This window comes from Quercus lobata, chromosome 9 (genome assembly GCF_001633185.2).
Source record: "Quercus lobata isolate SW786 chromosome 9, ValleyOak3.0 Primary Assembly, whole genome shotgun sequence".
Taxonomy (NCBI): Eukaryota; Viridiplantae; Streptophyta; class Magnoliopsida; order Fagales; family Fagaceae; genus Quercus; species Quercus lobata.
The window spans coordinates 29959448-29980261 of NC_044912.1; the positions used below are offsets into that span (position 1 = coordinate 29959448).

The following is a 20814-nucleotide window of genomic DNA, read 5'->3' on the forward strand; positions in this document are numbered from 1 at the left end:
GTGCTAACCTCTATCCCATGTCTTTCCTTTCTCGGGCTTATGAGGTGTCCTCAAACTAAGCCCCCAGCCCAATATATTTTACTGGGCCTAATATCCCTACAAGTTCAAAGTCCAAACAACACACTAGGATAAAATATAATCAGAAGGATCAAGGGTGTTAAACAAATGCAATAATGTCAAGGGAGTCAATTTTATACCAAAAGTCATTTTGGTTTGGTATGGAAAATGAAATATTTTGACACTAGTTTATACCAGAGTTACTATATATATATATATAAATATATATATGCTTTTTCTTTTTTTAAAACATACTATTTAAAATACACATATTTTACAAGCTTAAATATTATCCTAACTACATTAACCCAATGTATTAACTTAAATAACATGGTTTATAACATTTGTTTTATAAATATTTCACTAACATAAACATCAATTCAAGCTAAAATACCCAAAAAATTCATATTATAATTAGTATATGCCAGTACAACCTTATACTTTATTCAGTACATTTTAGAAGAGTATGATACTGATTTTATGGCCAGTAAAATATATATAGCCTATACTGATACAATGTTGACTTCCTTGAATAAAGCATTATCATCATCTTGGGCCAATTACAAACAATACATCTAGTTCCGATAAAAACCATTTTTTCATTAAGTTCTTTTTAAATGCACAGTACCTCTATAAAAATGAGTTTTTAAATTGTTGTGTTTTTATATGTATTTTTTCATTAAAGAAAAGGCAAAACCTTATTACAATTTTTTTTTTTTTTTTTTTGATAATATGATAGTTAGAACTTGAAATGGAGGGGATTTGAACCTTATATGTCTCCCTTAGAAACACCAAAAAGTGTCAATCAACTAAGCTAGAAAGCTTTTGGCAATGAACTACATCTAAAGAAACTATACTTAAGTTTTGTATCATAATAAATAGTGATTTTAGCATTTTTATATACATAATCCCACTAAAAAATTGTTCTAACATAAGTTTAGACAAATTAAATATAAAATAAAACCATGTTAATTTTAATTGATTCAATTTTTTTTAAAGAATATATTTTACTCAGCTTTGAACTAGGTTTTTTGCTCTTAAAGTTTTCCTAAATTGAAAAAATTAAAATTTGGTTATATTGTTTCTTGTTTATGAGGTTCTATATATAACGTGCTAAATACCCTCTAAAATTTATCTAGGCATTAGAGTACTTATTATATGAACCGAACGATAGTTTAGTACAAAGTAGAAACTAGAAAATGATACAGTTTTTTGTTAAATTGAGTTTATCTATTAAAAGCTACTTTTGCATAAATAATCTGTTTAATCAATTTTTCTAAAGAAATTTTGAAGTTCAAAATGGATATTAAAGTATAATTTAGGTGACAAATTATAAACTATGGGGTTGATATGCTATTTAGAATTCCTAATTTAGTTTGGCTTTAGGGTTTATTTGTTTTCTATTATTCTTTATTTTTTTTACTAGACATAGTTTTAAATTTTCACTTTTTTTGACATAGAATACATTTAAATAATTTTATAAAAATAAGTCAAGTAAAACCTGACAGATTCTCCATGGTATTGCACCCCTTTCTTTCTAGGTCAAAAAAATAAAAGAAGAGGGGAGAAAGAAAAAAAAAAAAAAAGAATGCGATGGGTGGGCTTTGGTTCTGGTCCTAACTCAAAATGGGCCTTTTCAATTGTGCATCTCTATTTATATTGGACTTATAGAAGGTTGACTGCGAACTTAGGTTACAAATTTGGGGGGGTAAATATGGGCCCAAGATTGAGAAAACATAAAAAAATTCACAATGATTGCCTGCTCATTGTGATCCCGGATCGCACCTGGTTCTATGGCTAACACAACAGATCTCCCAAATTTTGTTATGACTTATGGGACCCAAGAGATTTACACTAAAATTTTTGAAAACGAGTGATTTATATTGTTTTATTAGTTTTTTTTGTTTTGTTTTCTTTCTATTTTTAAGAATACAAAATTTCACAATTCTTTTTTGGAGATATTTATAATATGCTATTAATTTTGCAGCTAAAATCTTACTTTTCTCAAATTTTCAAACATTTTGTACATGAGAAGGCGTCAATGAAATTACAAAATTTCACTTAATTCACAAGTTGTATATGAAATCCTAAATCTCCCCTATTATAAAACAAAAGCTTCTATTTTATCCCAATAAATATGCATTATTATAAAGAATGTTTTATTCTACGTTTTAGTATCTATTCATGTTTTCCACTAGACAACATTGATCAATGAGGCTAATGACATATCAAAAGCATTTATAGGGTTTGCGGGCACTGTAAAAAAAGATTCCGTAAAAAAAAAAAGGAAAAAAAAAAAAAAGCGTTTAAAGGGTTTGTGGACCTTCTTCAACTAGGTAGAATCTTTCTTTTTTCTTTTTTCTTTTCTTTTTAAATTTAAAGTCATGTTAACTGTGCTTTTAGAGTAGAGTAACGTTAGAAATACAAACTTTTTTGCAAACTTTGAAGTGATGACTGGTTATTGATAAATGAAAAAAATGATGTTAATAGTAGTCCTAAATGAAAACTAATAAAAAGTAAGTTACATTGTCAGTTTGTAAAAATGTTGTAAAATAGTTTGTAACTGTAGCATTACTCTTTAGAGTAATTGTTAATAAACTATATTATAAAAGTTTTAGAGCTACTTTCATAAAAAATATAAAAAAACTGTCAGAAAAATTAATTATTTTATTATTTTTTCACAAAATATTTCTAAAAATAATTCCTAAACTAGCCCTTAAAACATTCATTATCATTTTCTTTTTATTTTATATAATATTTACATGGAATCTACACAGTATCCACAGATTACAATATTATTTTTTTCACATAAAAAAAAACAATATTATTATTTTTGGCTGAATGACATATTATAATACTAGAGGGTAATATTTATATTTACATCCTCCAAAAACATTACTCCTTTGATCCTTTCCTTCCTTTTTTTTTTTGGGTTAAAAACATTACTCCTTTCTCTCACTCGAGAGATAGATCTCGTGGTGGGATCCACGTGAGGAGGAGGCGTATGTAATATGCACGAAAGCCACTAGTATCTCTAGTCATGTTGTCCAGCAGACAACGTTGACCAATCTGGGAAATGCATTTCGAAGGGTTTGAATTTCTCTGCGTTGATTTATTCTACAGTAACATCAGACTGAGTAAGATGTTTGTCTTTTAGTAGAAAGAAGTAATGGTGTATATTCTGCCGTGTCTGCTTATAAGATGTTTGACTTCACATCTGTGTGAGACTTCAGTAATAAATTTTAATATACTAGTTGGGGGTGCTTGCCATTATACTTAATTGTCACGTAAAGTCAAATATAGAACTTATTATCAGCTTATCTTTATAATATAAATTCCAATTTAGATCAAACCCACTTCTATATTCAAATCCTAATTAAAGAAGACAAATATATTCTATGCCATGAAACAATTTTGCTTTTCAATGCCATCAGAACATTGAACATTATCAAAATTCAAAACATCATAAAGAATTTATAAACAATGATCTTTCTCTCGACTTTTTATACTCTTAATCTCATTTGCTGATCCACACTTTCTACTTTGTCAAAGGTTTAGGCTCTCAAGTATCTGTAGTGTTAAGCCATAAAACCTTCATGAATTGGCACCTACCGAAACACCATTAATCTCCTTCCTCAAAGTAGTTTTATAATTATAAGAACATTAAGCCAGTCAAGCTCAACCAAATAAATCATGAGTCTTGTTCTGATGCATTGTCACTCTTTGAAGGTGTGTTTACAAATCTCCAAGGGTACAATTCTATCCCTGCATGGATTCTGGCACCAGCCACCTCATTGATGGCCACAACGTCTGTAATCTCTTTCAAGTCCTCTGCAGTGAGCTTCACTTTCAAGGAGCCAACATTATCATCTACATGCTTAATCTTGGTTGTCCCTGAATGTTTGCAGAAAAGGCAAGTGAAATGTAAAATAGAAAGTTTGTGAAGCATGAAAAAGCATGGTCTAGCCATAGGGCTGTGAATATGCTAGTACTTACTTTCCACAAAACATTACAGAATGATACTAACTGAATAATGACATGTAACAATGAAAATTTTAGGAAAGCTTACAATGCTGATCCCTATGGAAAGAGTACCAAAGGATGTGAAGTGCATCAATTTTGTAAACTCTTTAAGCATTTGTGTTCAATTAATAGTTTAATTTATACCAAGGAATATGATTATTTAACAAACCTCAAACTTCAAAAACAAAAACTTTAAGGAACCTCAAGTGTAATGCAGAAAAAAATATCCTTCGAATGCTTAGGCTGCTTTCCACAACTCAGCTTTCCTACTATGATTAAAGGTAGTTCCGAGAGGACTCGTGCTCTAATAGCTACTTTGAGATTGACAAATTCGTTTAATGCACCGTGACAAGGGGGAGAAAGAGGAGAAAACTAATCATTTATTACTGTCAGCTTATCAATTTTCTGCAATTTCATTAGATTCTCTCTTGAACAAAACACCAATTGCAGACCAGCAATTGCCATATAGCAAGTCTACTGCAAGATGTTTGGATCAAAGTAACAAGAAATAGACAGTGTACAAACACTTGAGATGCAAATAAATAACAAGTACAAAAATGATGACATCCAATTGCCTTTAGAGGAATATCCAACCTTATTTCAGATATCTACAAGTAACATCAGGATTGAGATATTTTTGGATTTCTAGTATTGGCTAATTCCATGCCAAATTTTTTCATTGTAATATGCAAATATTCCTTGTATTGTACTTCATTGAGTTCTATTTGTATTGGAGACGAGGATCAGAAACATCCCATGTCGAGCGAATTTACCAATTACTCTAAAAGTTCAAGCTAAGAAACAAGAGTGTAAGCTACTTATTCACAAGTTCTAATAACCTCATTGCCTAATTATGCACCAAGTTTGATCCTTATTGACGAATTAAAAAAAGAACCATTCACTTAATTTTATTGCTTAAAATTTGAACAGCCTCTCCTAAGAGAGGTAAAATTGTAAGCTCTCCATTTGTTTACTTAAGAATAGGAAAGAAAGCAAAAGTTAGAGCAATTCATTCTTTTTTCTTCTATTAGGATTTTATATTTTAATTCTGATCTCAGCTTCCTAAATTCATAGCTTTGACAAGACAAGTAATAAGCTCAGCTTCTTTTCTATTTTTTCTCTTACTAAAAGACCCAAAATCCAAAATGACACAATCTAGACTATTATTTTTTTTTCTTTTCTTTTTTCACCCCTCTTAAGTTTCTCATAATTGAACTCACATCAGCTCAACTAAGCTTATAGCTTCAACAAGAGAAGTAATAAGCTCACTTTCTTTTTCCATTTTCCTCTTACCAAAAGACATCCTTAGATAAAAAAACTTGTACCATTTCATTAATTTATACTTTTGTCACCTTCTGGATTTATTATAATTTAATTCTTATATAAGCTAATAGCTTCAACATGTAAAGTAAAAGGCTCACTTTCTTTTCTATGTTCTATTTTCTAAAAAGCCAAAATCACAGTAAAACACACACACATATAGATGTGATATATAAAAGACCATGAAACAAACATTAGAAAAAAAATGATATTGGGCCAAAGGAAACAAACACAACCTTATATATCATTATGTGATGTGCCATATATCAAAATTGTCCATTCATTTGGCTTCCTAATTACTATTTACTATTCTTGTGGCTTGACAAGCAAGAAAGGAGCTTTAACTCCAAGAAGCACATTTTTCTAAAGAAGTGACATTCACATAATTTCTTACTTTAACAAAGAAGGCATAATTTCAACAAACCATGTAAGTTAAATTTTGTTTCTCTATTTATCTTGGTGGCGAGAAATAAAAAGAGAGTTAAAATTATGTTTAAACCGAGATTAAATTGCAAAGAGAAATCTCATTTAAACATCTACTATATCATTTGTCTTAATGACAATTGTGAACCATGAAATGGCAATATTCCAAAGCCAAAATAGGCTTAAACCACAAGTAAGTATTATGTAGTTTCCTATAAAATGTAATGACTGAGGAAAAACCACACATTTGCACAACTATTAACAAAAACATATTTATGCGATATTCTTATATTAAACAGAAATTTAATTACAAATTACAAAAAGTATGAAAATAAATAAATAAGTGAAAAATGATAAGGCAAATAGAAACAAAAAGGGGAAAAATAATATTTGAACTCCAAAAAAAACTTATAACCCAAAATATCTAAGAATTGTAAAATTCAAATTGCTAATACTTTTCTTCTTATCCTTTTTGAGTTACCAAATAGACTTCCAACTCATTTTACAAACTTAATTTGCTTACATAAGAAAATGCCAGAAAACAAAAGAAATCAAATCCAAATTTTAATACTCACTTCATATCCCCACATTTGAACACACACACACACACACACAACCCAAAAGATCTAAGAATTTCAAATTTTAGATCTCTATACTTTTCTTCTTATCCATTTTTAGTAACCAACAGCCTTCCAATTGATTACACAAACTTCAATTGGCTAAATTAGACAATGCCAGAATATTAAAAGAAAACAAATCCAAATCTTGCTCTTAACCATTCTCATCTCAAAAGACACACATGCAACATTTTCAAAGCAAAGAAAAGAAGCATGGATATAGCTATATTCGAATGAAAATGTGAAATCTTACTGAGGAAAACTTTGGGCAAAATCAAGAACACCTTCTCCATCTACAATGTACATAAATGGCGACCATCGAGCTCCACTGTTTGTTGTTTGTAATTTTTGTTTAACTATCTCATGCATTGCATGGGTTAGCAACTAGTTGTTAATCTAATTAAAAAACCTCCATCCGTTCTTGACCATACACACAAGTGCCATAGGGTGCACTACAAAAAAAAGGTCCTCTGGCCGCGTTTTTAAAACGCGGCTATATCGCAAAAAAACGTGGCTATAGCCTATAGCCACGTTTTTTTAGGCCACGGTTTATAATGTGGCCTAAAACCCGTGACTATAGGACTGATGGTCCTATGGCCGCACTTTTTAACCGCGGCCCAAGCCCTAGTCCTATAGCCTCGTTTAAAACGCGGCCTAAGGGTACGGGCTTAGGCCGCGTTTTAAACGCGGCCTAAGCCTTTACCATAGGCCGCGTTTTAAACGCGGCCTAAGCGTTTACCTTAGGCCACGTTTAAAACGCAGCCTAAGGTTGATCCTTAGGCCGCGTTTAAAAAGTGCGGCCTAAGCTCCCATTGTGATGGCCTGTGACACTCGTTTAAGCCGCGTTTTAACCGTGGCCTAAGGTTCAGGTCTTAGGCCGCACTTTTTAAACGCGGCCTAAGGTTCAACCTTGGGCTGCGTTTTAAGCGTGGCCTAAGTTTCAACCTTGGGCTGCGTTTAAAACGCGGCCCAAAATTAAAACCTTAGGCCGCGTTGTAAGTGCGGCTTCAGCCCCCCGAATTCTTATTATGAATTGGTCTATAGCCACGTTTTTAACGTTTAAAAACGTGGCTATAGTATTTTTTTTTTTTTTTTCCCTTCTTATTTCCTTTTTCTGGGCAGATTTTTACAAACCTGTCAAACATACAAAATATCTCTATACCTGTCAAACCCAGACTTCCAAGCATTAATTTTCTCTAATAAGAAATTTCTCAAGCATTAATTTTCAATATTCCAAACAACTATACATGAAGAGTCCACGAAGTTACAATATTTGACACAATATTACAATCATGTTTACAATATTTTCAATATCCACGAAGTTACAATATTCCGAATATCCAAACAATTATACATTACAAGAGTCCACGAAGAGTCCTCACTATGATGTAGCGCTATTACCTGAAAATATTATATACGCAATATTAGTAGCACATAATATTGCAATAAACACGCAAGTTTTATGGCCATTAAACGCAAAGTTTGTATTACCTGAATAACCGTGTAAACTTGAGATGACATTCTTTTGTAAGAAGGCTACCATTTCATCCATTCTCCGCTTTGCCTCACCCATTTCCCGCTTTGTTTCGTCCAGCTGCTGCTGATGCCGTCTTTCTGATTCGCGCATTGCTTCGGCCAGTTGCTGCTCATGCCGTGCATCTGACTCCCGCTTTGCTTCGGCCAGTGCTTCGGCTAGTTGCTGCTTATGCCGTGCATCTGACTCCCGCTTTGCTTCGGCCAGTGCTTCGGCCAGTTGCTGCTGATGCCTTTGCTCTGAGTCAGCAAGTTGGTCCCTCATCGAATTTTCCAATGCAGTCATTCGTTGGGCTGTTTCAGTGGACGACGGCCCAGGCACACATGGAAGGTTGGACCCACTTCTTCCTGATGGGGTTGGTCCAAAACCGACCCCACGGACACGTCCAGAATGTTCTTTGCCCATCACTTGAGCGAACGCATCATCTTTTGCCCAGAGAATTCCATCGCGATGGTCTCCTACTAGTTTGCCCCCGTTGGCTAAAATTGCTTTCATTTTCTCCTGTTTTCATATAAGAACCAAATAACATATTATTTGCTATAAACATTTCACGCACAAATTAGAAAATAAATAGGTTATGATATAGGCTTACAATCTTCTCTCGCACTTCATTACTAATAGGAGTCCCATCTTTCGTGCAGTATGCTTTTATGAAAACATCTGCACGCTCCACTGCTTGGCCGCTTTCTTTTGCCTACATCATATTCAACAGTCTCATTACAATAGTGAAAATTTATGTTGGTGATATGAAGCGAGAATCGACAACCAAACATAGCAAATGGAATTTGGAACATAACATGCAATATAACCATAAAACAAATTCCGTAAACATGTAGTTTATTACGTTCAAAAAGACGAGTTGTTTTCTTCATGTGAATGCTGTGTATCAAGCGGTTTTTGGTACCAACCCTCTTGCCCTTTGATTTAATAAAATAGCCATTTTATAAGAGGTAACGTTTGAAAAAGTGTGGCCATAGCACCCTTGTTGACAGCTTTGAAGACATTTTCGCCACATTTAAAACGCGGCTACAATGCCACAACTATAGCCACGTTTCTTAAATGTGGTTATATCTGTTACCTATAGCCACGTTTAAAACGCGGCTATAACCCCCTAACTATTTTTAGAATTTTGTCTATAGCCACGTTTTAAACGCAGCTACAACCCCCTAAATATTTTTACAATTACTCTATAGCCACGTTTCAAACGCAGCTACAACCCCCTAAATATTTTTACAATTACTCTATAGCCACGTTTTAAACGCAGCTACAACCCCCTGCCTATATGCATCCCAATTGCTATATACCAAACCAAACTCTTGCTAACAAAGTGGCAAACATAAATATTAATGAAATCTCTAATCAAAAACAGGAAATATCACAAGAAATGTCTATTAACAATCATAAACATGCAAAAAAGCCAAGTCTTCCTTACCCCAACACTGTGCATATGATCAGTAAACTAGTTTCTTCAAACTCTTCAGATTCATCACACATAATAATTTTAATTCAACCAAACAATATGTACGGAAACTCTATTTGTGATTTTTTAATATTGATTATTTCTAAACCAAGAAGTTTATATTATTACAGTAATGAAATTGTGGATTGCTTAGTTTGGACCCTACGACAATGTTGGGCATTGCCACCATTACTGTCATCTCCATGCAAGCCCTTCCTCAATGCTAAACTCACGCCGACAACATCTATTTTAATTTTCATGAATTCGAATCGACCATGTTCTTTCAACAACAAATAAATAAATAAATACAACTAGAATTTATTGATACCACCAATATGTCACAAGTTCAATTAAAATAGTAGAGCATTAAAACTGTGAATGTTGTTGCATAATGCATTTCTTACCATATTGTCAGCAGTTTGTGCAAAACTTATAGGCCCTGTCCTCGCTATATCCGTCTGAAACGAACGACTTCTCTTGTTCGTATCCGTTAATTCCTTTACACATTCCCGCCAACAAATTAAAACAAACAAATCAGTTAAAACACTGTACTCGGTATAGACATTTCTACATCATATGTATAGTACCAGTAAAAGATAATAGAGCAAGAAAATAGCGCAACCTTCGTTTTACCGGCAAACCAATAGTCAACTAGTGCGCGGTAGTCCTGCTCGTCAGCCCAAGATGGTTTTTTGAGATAAACCTCTTCTATTAACGCATCTTTTGGGTAGCATTTTTTTTTTAACTTACTCCTTCGATTCCTTCTCAACTCCCCTAACAAGTGCATTGCCCAGTTCATTTGATTTGCTGGTTTGATAATATCTGGGTCAATGATCCACTTTTTCTGAAATGCAAAAATTGAGTTAGCATAGTGCAATAATTCACCCTACTGAAAATGTCATTTAGCACATACACGACTATACATAACAATTAAAAGTAGCTTAATTTGATACAACCTCTATCTCTACCCAGGCGTCTTCTTTGCATTTACGGTCGACATGCGTCCAAGTAGCAGGCATAAGTGGGCAATAGTTGCGGCAGATGCATAAGGTGCCCAACCACCTTTTGAATGTTTGCCCGCTTTCCCCAACCGGTTGCATGCTCCCATTTAACCCACATACAAGTTTCTTGTTCGGTGGGAGAGCCCATATTCGCTGCATTAGCGTTATTCCACGTCTTTTATTTATATTATTGGATATTGGGGTTTCCCGAACTGCATCTTCTGCACGCCCATCATTGGATGGTGCGGTTTCTTGGACCAAATCGTCTGCATATAGTAAACCATTATTAGAGAGAATGAAATTTCAAAGTTCACAATTACAGAAAAGTCACTGTATATAGCTCAAGTGCTCAACTAACATGATATATGTGATCTTTGTAAATGTGGACATTTTGATACTTAAAGAAACTAATAATAACAAATAAGTCAACCATAATACCTATAATATTGGTAACACCATTACTGCCAGTGTCATGTACATGCACAGCCAAGTTGAATATCATTTCCAAAGCTCGTAAATCACATGAATATCATTATTACAGCTTGGGTAAAATAACCTCAAACAAAAACATAATACCCATCAAAAGAAATTAGAACTTTTACCTCAAATAAAGTGATGAAGATGCTTTGGGGTTCCTAAGTATTTTTGCAGTGATCTTGTTGAAAAAATGATGGTGAGGATTGATTGCTTTGGAGTGGAGGCCGGTGGGTGAGTGTGGAAGTGAGTGTGTGTGTGTGTGTTTAAGTAAAGATAAAAGAAAGAAAATGAAAGACCCTAATAGAGGCAGCCAGCCAATAGAAAGAAGAGAGGTGGGTGAAAATGAGTGATGGGGACTGGTGTTAGGTGGGGGGGACGTGCGAACTAAAAATCTGACTTGACCCCCTCTTTTCTTTTTGTTTTTTCTCTGATGACAAGGATGTTACACATCCACAGTGAACAGAATATGAGATAAAAGTAACTGTGCTAAATGGAGTTAGGAATATTAACCCAAACTCCAAAGAAGTTTAGTAAAATTTCCTTAAGGACACTCATTACCATTTTCCTTCTTAGTATTACTTGATTTTGCATGAAATGTGTGCCACTATATTTATTGAGTCCAATTTCATTGGAGTTTCTGTTCCTTAGAAATTCATTTACTTTTCCAAGGAACAAGTCCAATTCTATTAAATCGGGTCATCACCATTTTAGGCTTTGCTTTTTATTAATTGCTTAAAGAAGTGCACATTTGAAATCGATTTGGTCCCTAATTATGTCAAGTGGTGGTACTTAATTGGATCATTTCCCTAAATCTCACTTCTTGTAGAACCCATCGAGGAGAAGATTTAACAAATTCTGTCCTTACCCCCAAGTTTGCACAGCCAATTTGGTTCCATGCACAACCAAATATTTTCCATACCCTCAACAAATTGCAAGCTGGCCAAGTGCCAAAGAAAAAGCGATCTCCCATCCCACGCGACCTCACCATCTTTTACTAAAAAATAAGTATGGCCTCCCATGCAAATCAAGTTTCCTAAATATTTTTCACACGTCTCTACCCTCTCCACAGATAAACACCCAAACTCCCAGACACGCTACAAAAACTATCAAAACCCAGAAAATACACAAACAAAACCTTCTCACAAACAAAACCTGCAAGAATCCCTGAAACACCCAAATTCCCAGCCAAGAACACCACCAAAAATACCCAAAAACAATGCCCTTGCAAACCCAAATAGAACCATAAATATCCCTGTTTTAACCCATAAAATCAACCCCAAAATCGACAATCTCAACCCCCACTGAAAATAACCCAGCAAATCCTCCAAAACTCTCACTACAAATATCCTACAATAAGCCAAGAAAAATCCCACTGGAACTACAGCCAAAACCCCACTGTCAAACCCTTAACAATTCTCAGGAAGACCCAAAAATAGTCACTGTAAACCCAACACTGAAAACTCCATCAGATACCAATAAAAATCCCTTCATACAAACCAACCAGAAAACCCATTTGAAAACAGCATCAACAGAGCATAAAAAAAAATGAAAGATAAACGGAGCAGAAGCATAAGCTAAATACCAAGACATGAAAGCAGAATACAAAGAAGGAAAGAAGAAATTCAAAAGCAGAGAACCATACAGAAAATTTTCTTGAAGTTTAAGGTCAACAAATTTTCTACTTTTGATGTTGGGCTTACTATTTTTTTCCCCTATATTTTAGATCAAATTGGTTTTTGTTGGGCTTTTTGCATTTAATGTTTAAACATGCTAAGATATTGTCTAGGTAATCATATTTAAGCTCATTTTATCTGTTGAATTTAAAAAAGTTTGGGATCAGGAGTTCAAAATTTTATTTCAAAGGGTCAACAAAATATTTTAAAAAAGTTTGGGGTCTACTTTTCCCTAGTGTACATTTGAAAGTCTCTCTCGTTCAAGGTTGCTTTTCCTTTTGTATGTTCCACAAGTAGAGAGCTTGGGTGCCCTACACTCATTGGGTATCTTCAATTGATGTATTCTTCTAGATTTTATTTATTTAATAAATTGGTAATCTATTTGATAATAGCTTTGCAGCTTAATTGGCAAATTGTGAGGTTTCCAACACATGGTTTTTGAGAACCTCATGAAGCTATACAGAAGAATTAAAACTCTATTGGTGTTTTTGTAACTTATCCAAACCCTATGAGGTGGTTTTGCATTTTAACCTTCCTTAAAAAGAAACATTTCCATGTCCAATGTTAACCCCACTAAACTTTAAGGGGAAATAGGGCCATAAAGGAGGTATGGTGTTAATTATTTTTAGAATTAGAGAGAACAATGTTATTTCCTAAAGATTGAGTATAATAGCTAGGTGTTGTTCTTGTCATTCGGCTTAAATTTTTAATATTATTGAAAATATGTTTTTAAGGTATTCATTAACAAAATCGTATAAAATACAATTATTTTAAATATGGCAGTAAAGTCATTCTTATAACACATCCTTCCTTTTGGGATTAAAAATGGATGGCTTGAGATTAAAAAAAAGGTTAAGTAAAATGTCACAAAATCTCAAGAAACTAGATTCCCAGATGTCCCCCACACCAAGCCACTATTTATGAAAAAACTCAAAACCCAGCTGTGAAATCGTACTTAAGATTAGTCCAGTTCAAGAAGACAGAGAACACAACCCAATATTTGCACTAATCCCATTAGATGACCTGAACAAAACCATAAAACACAGGCACAAAAACTGTCCCACAACCATTTTAACTATATATATAATGTGCTTCCATCAAAGTGAATTAAAGAAGAATATCTAATTACATAAATTTAGAAAACAAACAAATCTTGATAATGTTTTCATTATTCTTATAGCTGGGTTTGAGTAACTGTATGACCTCATAACAGAGAATGCATGATGCAAAGCAATGCTTGATAAATTTATTTGTGAGGAAATTGGTGATGGTGGGTTTGGTAACATGTATAAATGGAACATTAATCATGGGGTTAGGTCCTACGCACTCCCAACTGTTGGTGTTAAGGAAAGCCATAGTTGTGGGAAGTTCAATATCCTTAATCCATGAATATATTCTTCCATGCAAATCCTTAGCAACTATATCCAGGTCTTAGATATGGAGAGCATCTCTTAAGAGACACAAGCATATACAGTATCAGCGCTCATGTTAATATACAAAAAAAATACCCACTTATAGGTATCTCCCAAAGTCTCAAGTGCAAAGAATGTGGGTTCAGGCCAAGGAATTAATCAATAATATGGATTTTTCACATCTGACTTGAGCTGTTGACGGTAAAATCCAGTTGATTCAGCATGTTGTTTAACACACACACAGAATGCAACCCTGCTCAAGTAAAGTGTAGTATAAACAAAGAGCAAAATTTCTTTAAACAATAGCTCTTTTCTGTAATAAGAAAAGAAAAAAGGTTTATTTACAGTCTATAGCACAAATCCAGATCAGCTATTTGCTTTATCCCGAAGAAGTGCTCAACCTAGAAGATGGACAGAAAATTGCACTTTGTAATCAGTGCAAGCAATACGGAAAGACAGAATAAAATTAACGATACATAAACCCAAATGGAATGCTATTGAGCAGAACGCATGATTCTTAACCTCTTTCTTTTTCATAGGAAAATCAGCAGTGTTGAAAAGGATGCAAATGCATACCTCTAGTGACCTATTCTCTAACTTTTAGAAATGTGAAGAGGTATTTTTAGCTTGTAATATTCACGAATCTACAAGTTGTCAGGATTGATATTAGTAAACTAAGAATTTTTTTTTTTGATAAGTGAAAAAATAAAAATAAAAAATAACCACGTATTCCCTTTTTTTTAGTTGGTAAGTTACAACCACACCCAGTAGGTGTTAAAAGTTAAACCTCAACCAAATCCTCCAGCTGTCTCTTACATTGGAAGAAGGTGCCATTTGAGCCAGAGCTAGGGCTCATTAGCAGCATTCTCCTGTTGTACACTGGGCATCTCTTGATTTTTATTTTTATTCTTTTCCCCATGAAGCAAGTCTCGTGAAATCATTTACTAAAAGAAAACTACAACCACCACCACTAAAACCGTACTAATATATGAAACTTAGAAGGCTGGGTACATACTTTTTTATTTTCATGGATATAATAAAATCAAGGATAATATCACAAAATAGTATTAAGATGTTACTGACCTTTCTATCACCAAGCATTGGTGTCAAGCCCCCAGGGAAGTCCTTCTCAACAGTAGCAAAACCACTTCTAGGATCACTCGTTTGCCTGGTAAAAAAATACACACAAAAAAGAAAGAATAAATATACCAAGTAAACAGAGGTTAAAAATTAAAAAATGTTTTTTAGACCATACAGCTACAGACTACTCATGCTTCACTAATTCAAAGCTTTGATTAAGAAGAAAGCCTTCGTTGGAGCAATGCAAAACATAAGATGTGTTTATCAACCAAATATAAATACGAAAATCATTGCGTTCATTGGAATAGCAATAGCCTTATTCGTTTGAGAGCAAAACATGCTCAGGGTGTTGAGCATTATGCTACCTAGATTAAAGTGAACTTTTGTTTGCTAGAACACGCTCTCTCAAAACGATGTATACTCTTTCAATTAATTTTTAAAATGTCCAATTTCCTATCCAAAAGAAAAAGAAAGAAAAAAAAAATCATACTTTTTCACACACACACACATATATATATATATATAACATTAATTTTTTAAGATTTAGTATATTTTTAGAATCATAATTTTATATGACAAGAAATTCATACTTCATTCCATCTCGTCAACCATTACCAACATCATCAATTCATCAAATGTTTGTTCAGAGCCGAAATTGAACATTCCCTATTAATATAGTTTCTTTTTCTATATTTGATTTATATAAATAAAAGTCCAACTGACTGATCAACTCCCATATTCGTTTTTTTCCTCACTTCAATTACCTAGCAGCCACGCAATGGCTTGCAAGAACAAGCTTTCCTTTATACCATAGTAATTAACGGAAATTCAACAACAAGGATAAAGATTATTGCACAAGAAACCACATAATTGATATCCAAAACTTAACCTTATGATGATCTTCTAGCAGGTATTGACACCAAATTCATGCAAACTAGAGAGAGAGAGAGAGAGAGTACATACGCTTTTTACCACCGACAGCCTTGTGAACCAGCCTTCTCGGCGATGGGCTCGGCGGCGTTGGGTATGGGTTCGGCCTTGTCAGCGTTGGGGTCGTCGGCGCTGGGCTGGTCTCTCGGCGTCGGCGTCGGCGTCGGCGAAGTTTTTTATGGAAGGATTTATCTGACGAAAGAAAAAAAATTAGGGTTTATCTGGAGATCGGATGGAGGGTGAGGGTTGAGATCAGATGGAGGGTGAGGGTTGAGGTCGGAGATGGAGGGTAAGGGCTTCAGAGATGGAGGCTTGAGAGATGGAGGCTTGAGATCGGACGGAAGTGATGAGGGTGAGATCGGATGGAGCGTAGAGATGGAGGTGATGAGGGGTCAGATCGGATGGAGGTGATGAGGGCTTCAGAGATGGAGGTGATGAGATGGAGGCTTGAGATCGGACGGAGGTGATGAGGGTCAGATCGGATGGAGCGTAGAGATGGAGGTGATGAGGGTTGGAGAGATCGGATGGAGGTGATGAGGGCTTCAGAGATGGAGGTGATGAGATGGAGGCTTGAGATCGGACGGAGGTGATGAGGGTCAGATCGGATGGAGCGTAGAGATGGAGGTGATGAGGGTTGGAGAGATCGGATGGAGGTGATGAGGGCTTCAGAGATCGGGTGGAGGGTAGCTGATGGGTTGGAGAGATTTTTATTATTAATATTTATACTTCCCCTAAAGCCGCGTTTTTAACATGCGGCTATAGGGGAAATCTGAAGCCCCGTTTCTTAACCGTGGCCCCATCCTGAACTAGAGCCGCGTTTTTAACACGCGGCTTCAGAACCAGCTCTTAGGCCGCGTTTTACGTTTAAGAAAACGCGGCCTCAGAACAGAACTAGAGCCGCGTTTTAAACACGCGGCTTCAGACAAGTCCTTAGGCCGCGTTTATATCTCAAAAAAACGCGGCCTCAGAACCTGTCTATGGCCCCGGGTAAAAAACGCGACCTTAAGGTTCTGTGAAGCCGCGTTTTCTTAAACGGGGCTTTAGGCTCAACCTTGGGCCGCATTTTAAAAATGCGGCCACAGTAAAAGAAGACAAAGAAAAAAAAAAAAAAAGAGTTTGGGAAAAAATAAAATGCGGAAGTCCTTAGGCCGCGTTTTTATCTCAACAAAACGCGGCCTCAGAACCTGCCTATGGCCCCGCGTATGAAACGCGGCCTTAAGGGAGGTCTTGGGCCACATTTTCAAAAACGGGGCTTTTGCCTGACCTTGGGCCGCGTTTTTTATGGCCGCGGGTTAAAAAACGCGGCCCAAGGCCCCCGCGTTTTGTAGTGGTGGAAGTGTGGCACACGTCATGTGTATTCTAATGCCGTATGCCATATGGATTCTTTCTATAATTTATTACTTTATAATTTATGTTACTTTATGTACTCCATTATATATATATATATATATATATATATATATATAACTCAGGGGGTTGGCTGAGTTGGTTGGCACTCAGTCTCAAGGTGCTTATACTGGGTTCGACTAGGTGTGCTTCCTAGTTTGAGTTCGGTTACCTGCAGTTTGAAAAAATCCTTTGGGCCAATGATTTACCCCACTATTCCTCTACTCTTTTTGAAACTGTTGTAGCACTAGAGGCCATCATTATCATAAATAAGCTGTTGTAAAGTTGGTTGATGTAACTATGAATATAAGTGGTGTGAGAGGGGGCAAGGATCAAGTTTAAGTATCTAAGAGAAAGATCCACACACGTATACATTTAAATTAGGTTAGAGTAAAATTATATCTTATATCTAAGAACTATGAGTGGACCTTATTTTATAGGGGTCATTCCACAGTAGAGTAGTAGATCCATGTCATGATCTATGTTTTGTGCCAGAAATAGAGAGAGTCATAGGACATGGACTAAAATAGGCCATAAATACAATGGATTGTTTTGAAAGGAGGTGAGTTCACTACCATTTCTTAGTACACGCTTGCTGCACCACTACTTGTTTCATGGTAAAATTCCTCTTGTTTTGGTTTTGCAATGAGTCTCTACCTCTCAGTTCCAAACTGATAAGAACTTGGATTTTTCCTTACCTACCTCTATGGCATGTATTAGGTGGTCTAGCCATCTATTACCTCTTTTGGGAAAAATGTCATCCTAGCAAAGAATTTTCCCAAAAGAAGCTATGGCTGGAAACCCAAAATAGACTCTTTTCCCCTCACCACTAAACCACACCATTTGAATCCTTTGACTGTGGGCCCACCTCCCTTGTATTGGCTGGGTACAAGTTGGTGGTGCTCCAACCCTTATGTGCTTGCTCCACTATCCTCTGTTATCATTTAGTGAGTTAGGTTGGGTAGAGATGCTTTGCATTAGTGTTATCATTTAGTTCAGCAAATTATAATCTTAGTGAGTCAATTTGTATAATTCAATAAGATTTATATTTTGTGGAGGATATTAAGTAATTTCCATGATTGATTATAGGTCCTATTTAAGAGTATTTTGAGACTATTTTGGAGGGTGTTTCAGCTGGACTTTCAGAGTGATTCAAGTGTTGTAAGTAATTATGCATAATATGCACAAGTTTTTGTCCATTAGGTTCTTAGAAGATAAAAGTTATGCATTTCAAAATTTCATTTTCTAAAGTTTATCAAAAGTATTTCTGCATCATTGAAAGAGAAATTTCAATTTTTAAATAATGTTTTAAAGAGAAACTTAGAATTCTAAATAATGTTTTGAATGTCTAAACCTCATTTAAAAGATGATTTCAAAACTAAACTATTTTCCGAAAAGAGTTGAGTTTCAATGTAAGTTTTCTAAAAAGGTTTTTGTTCTTTAAATTTGTTTAAAACCAAATGATTTCAAATTTATATTCCTATTTTCCAAATTTTATTTAAAATGTTTCTCTTAGCAAATTGAATTTTCAGACTAACTTAAGAATTGTAAAAATATTTATATAAATTCCTTAGTTTCTATTCATGCCCCAAGAGAGTTAAACATCCTTTGATTTATGCTTCAATTTGATATTGTGATATTTGATATGCCTTTATTGTTGGAATAATTGTCAATATTAAGAAAATTATTCTATGTTGTATAAACTTTGCATTTTTGTGATATGAGACTCAAAATAAGTGTTTTTTGAGTTGATTAGGTATATGTGTAAGCCTACTCATAGGGTTGTATGTGAGAAAAAAGTGTTGATCCCTCACCAGCCGATGTTAGATATTGGTATTCGCTCACAGGATTGTACGTGAGAATATGTGATATATGTATATGTGATGTTGTATTCTAATCAATCATATGTATGTGCTTTCGAATGATTTTAAGGTGTGATTACATCAGGGCCGGCTCTATGGTGTAGCAAAAGATGCGGCCGCCTAAGGCCCCAAAGTAAAAAAAAGGCCCCCAAATTTTAACCAATAGGATTATTTATAATTAATAAATAAAATAATTTTTTTTACTAGATGAAAAAGAAATAAAAAAATAAAGAAAAATGCAACGTCGTCCACAATATTTTTCACAACACTTTTACAACTAATGCTAAGTAGCAAGTTATTACAGCCTATTGTTGATGGCAAAAAAAATAATTATAGTGATATTTTCAAATAAAAACAAAAAGTAGTTTAAAATCTAGGATTTGTTGTAAAAAATATTGTGAATGTTGCACTTCTAAAAAAAAAAAGAATAATAATAAGAGTTTAATTAGCAAACTTTTACTAGTTTTCATCTAAATCTGCCACTAACACCATTGTTTTACTTACTACTATTAATCTACCACATCAACAAATATGAAAAATTTTGTCAAATTTTTTCTGTCTTAAAGATTCCAAAAAAAAAAAAAAAAATTTCTATGTAGTTCATGTTAATTAGCAGTAATTTTACATCTAAATTAAGATGATCAATTTTCGCCTAAGGCCCTCAAATGCATCAAGCCGCCTCTGGATTACATATGTATTAAGTGATTCTTTATATGTTTTAGAATAATTATATTTGATATCATTGAATGAGTTCGTGAAAAGTCAAATACTTGTGCTTTGCTTGACTTTATCCTGTTGTGTATTGTGTATAATTGCTTACTGGATGTATGACTCACCCCATCAATTACAATTTTCAAATTAAAGTTTAGTTAGAGAACAGAACCTTTGGATTACTTCTTAAGGTGCAAGGTAAAGCGTGGAAGTTTTTAGGCGACGTCAATAATACTTGAAGTCTTAAAGGATTATTAGTTTTTTTATTCCGCTTTAGATTTCACATTATTTAGGAGATTGCCCTAAATTGAGGATTTTAGTATTGTAAAAGATTTATTAAGAGCATTGTTTATTTGGAGTTTTATTGAATTATGTTTAAATTAATTATGTTTATCGAGTTATGTAAAATCAGCAAGTTAGTTATGCATCTATGTTCATTCTCCATGGATTTGGGTCGTGACATACGCTCTTCTCTTCGTGCTCCCAGCAACAAACCCATCAATACCAAAATCAGCAAGCCCAGCAACCAAATCCATCCATACCAAAATCAACAATCATCCAGACCCAAAATAAACACAAACCCATACCAAAATCACCCAAAAAAGAAAAAAGAAAAAAGAAAACAAGAACAACAACAACAACAACAAAAAACCCAAATCAGATGAACCCAAACCCACCATGATGTAGCCGCCACACCATTAAACAAACCCAACACTGCCAACAACCAAATCTAAACCTAGCCAAATCTGAACCCATTAAACAAATCACAGCCAAATACCCATCACCCACCACCCACAACCACCAACATCAACCCACAACCACTGAAATTTACACCCACCACTGAAACAC

At 34.6% G+C, this 20814-nt stretch overlaps 1 protein-coding gene and 2 long non-coding RNA genes across 3 annotated transcripts; 1 reads left to right on the top strand and 2 right to left on the bottom strand.

Annotated features, from left to right (window-relative positions):
• Positions 1 to 7695: 7695 nt before the first annotated feature.
• Positions 7696 to 11153, bottom strand: LOC115961042. Its single transcript, XM_031080092.1, has 7 exons — positions 11037 to 11153; positions 10390 to 10700; positions 10056 to 10277; positions 9838 to 9930; positions 8567 to 8668; positions 7932 to 8475; positions 7696 to 7841 (listed from the first exon to the last, which is right to left on the bottom strand). The coding sequence occupies exons 2-7, from the start codon at positions 10591 to 10593 to the stop codon at positions 7822 to 7824; spliced, it is 1185 nt and encodes a 394-aa protein (XP_030935952.1). The 5' UTR covers positions 10594 to 10700; positions 11037 to 11153; the 3' UTR covers positions 7696 to 7821.
• Positions 9905 to 20749, top strand: LOC115961044. Its single transcript, XR_004085287.1, has 3 exons — positions 9905 to 9988; positions 19149 to 19154; positions 20736 to 20749. It is a non-coding gene; the product is annotated as an uncharacterized LOC115961044 (long non-coding RNA).
• Positions 14092 to 16161, bottom strand: LOC115961043. The gene is made up of 3 exons (XR_004085286.1): positions 16040 to 16161; positions 15080 to 15164; positions 14092 to 14397 (listed from the first exon to the last, which is right to left on the bottom strand). It is a non-coding gene; the product is annotated as an uncharacterized LOC115961043 (long non-coding RNA).
• Positions 20750 to 20814: the final 65 nt, after the last annotated feature.

Bases quoted from the DNA above. Each gene is read 5' to 3' on its own strand.
- LOC115961042 (XM_031080092.1), bottom strand. From the start codon at position 10,593: ATGCAGCGAATATGGGCTCTCCCACCGAACAAGAAACTTGTATGTGGG. The intron at 9,931-10,055 runs GTTGCGCTATTT...GAATGTGTAAAG, and splicing joins GGTTTGCCGGTAAAACGAAG to GAATTAACGGATACGAACAA. The intron at 7,842-7,931 runs GTAATACAAACT...TAATATTTTCAG, and splicing joins AAGTTTACACGGTTATTCAG to GTAATAGCGCTACATCATAG.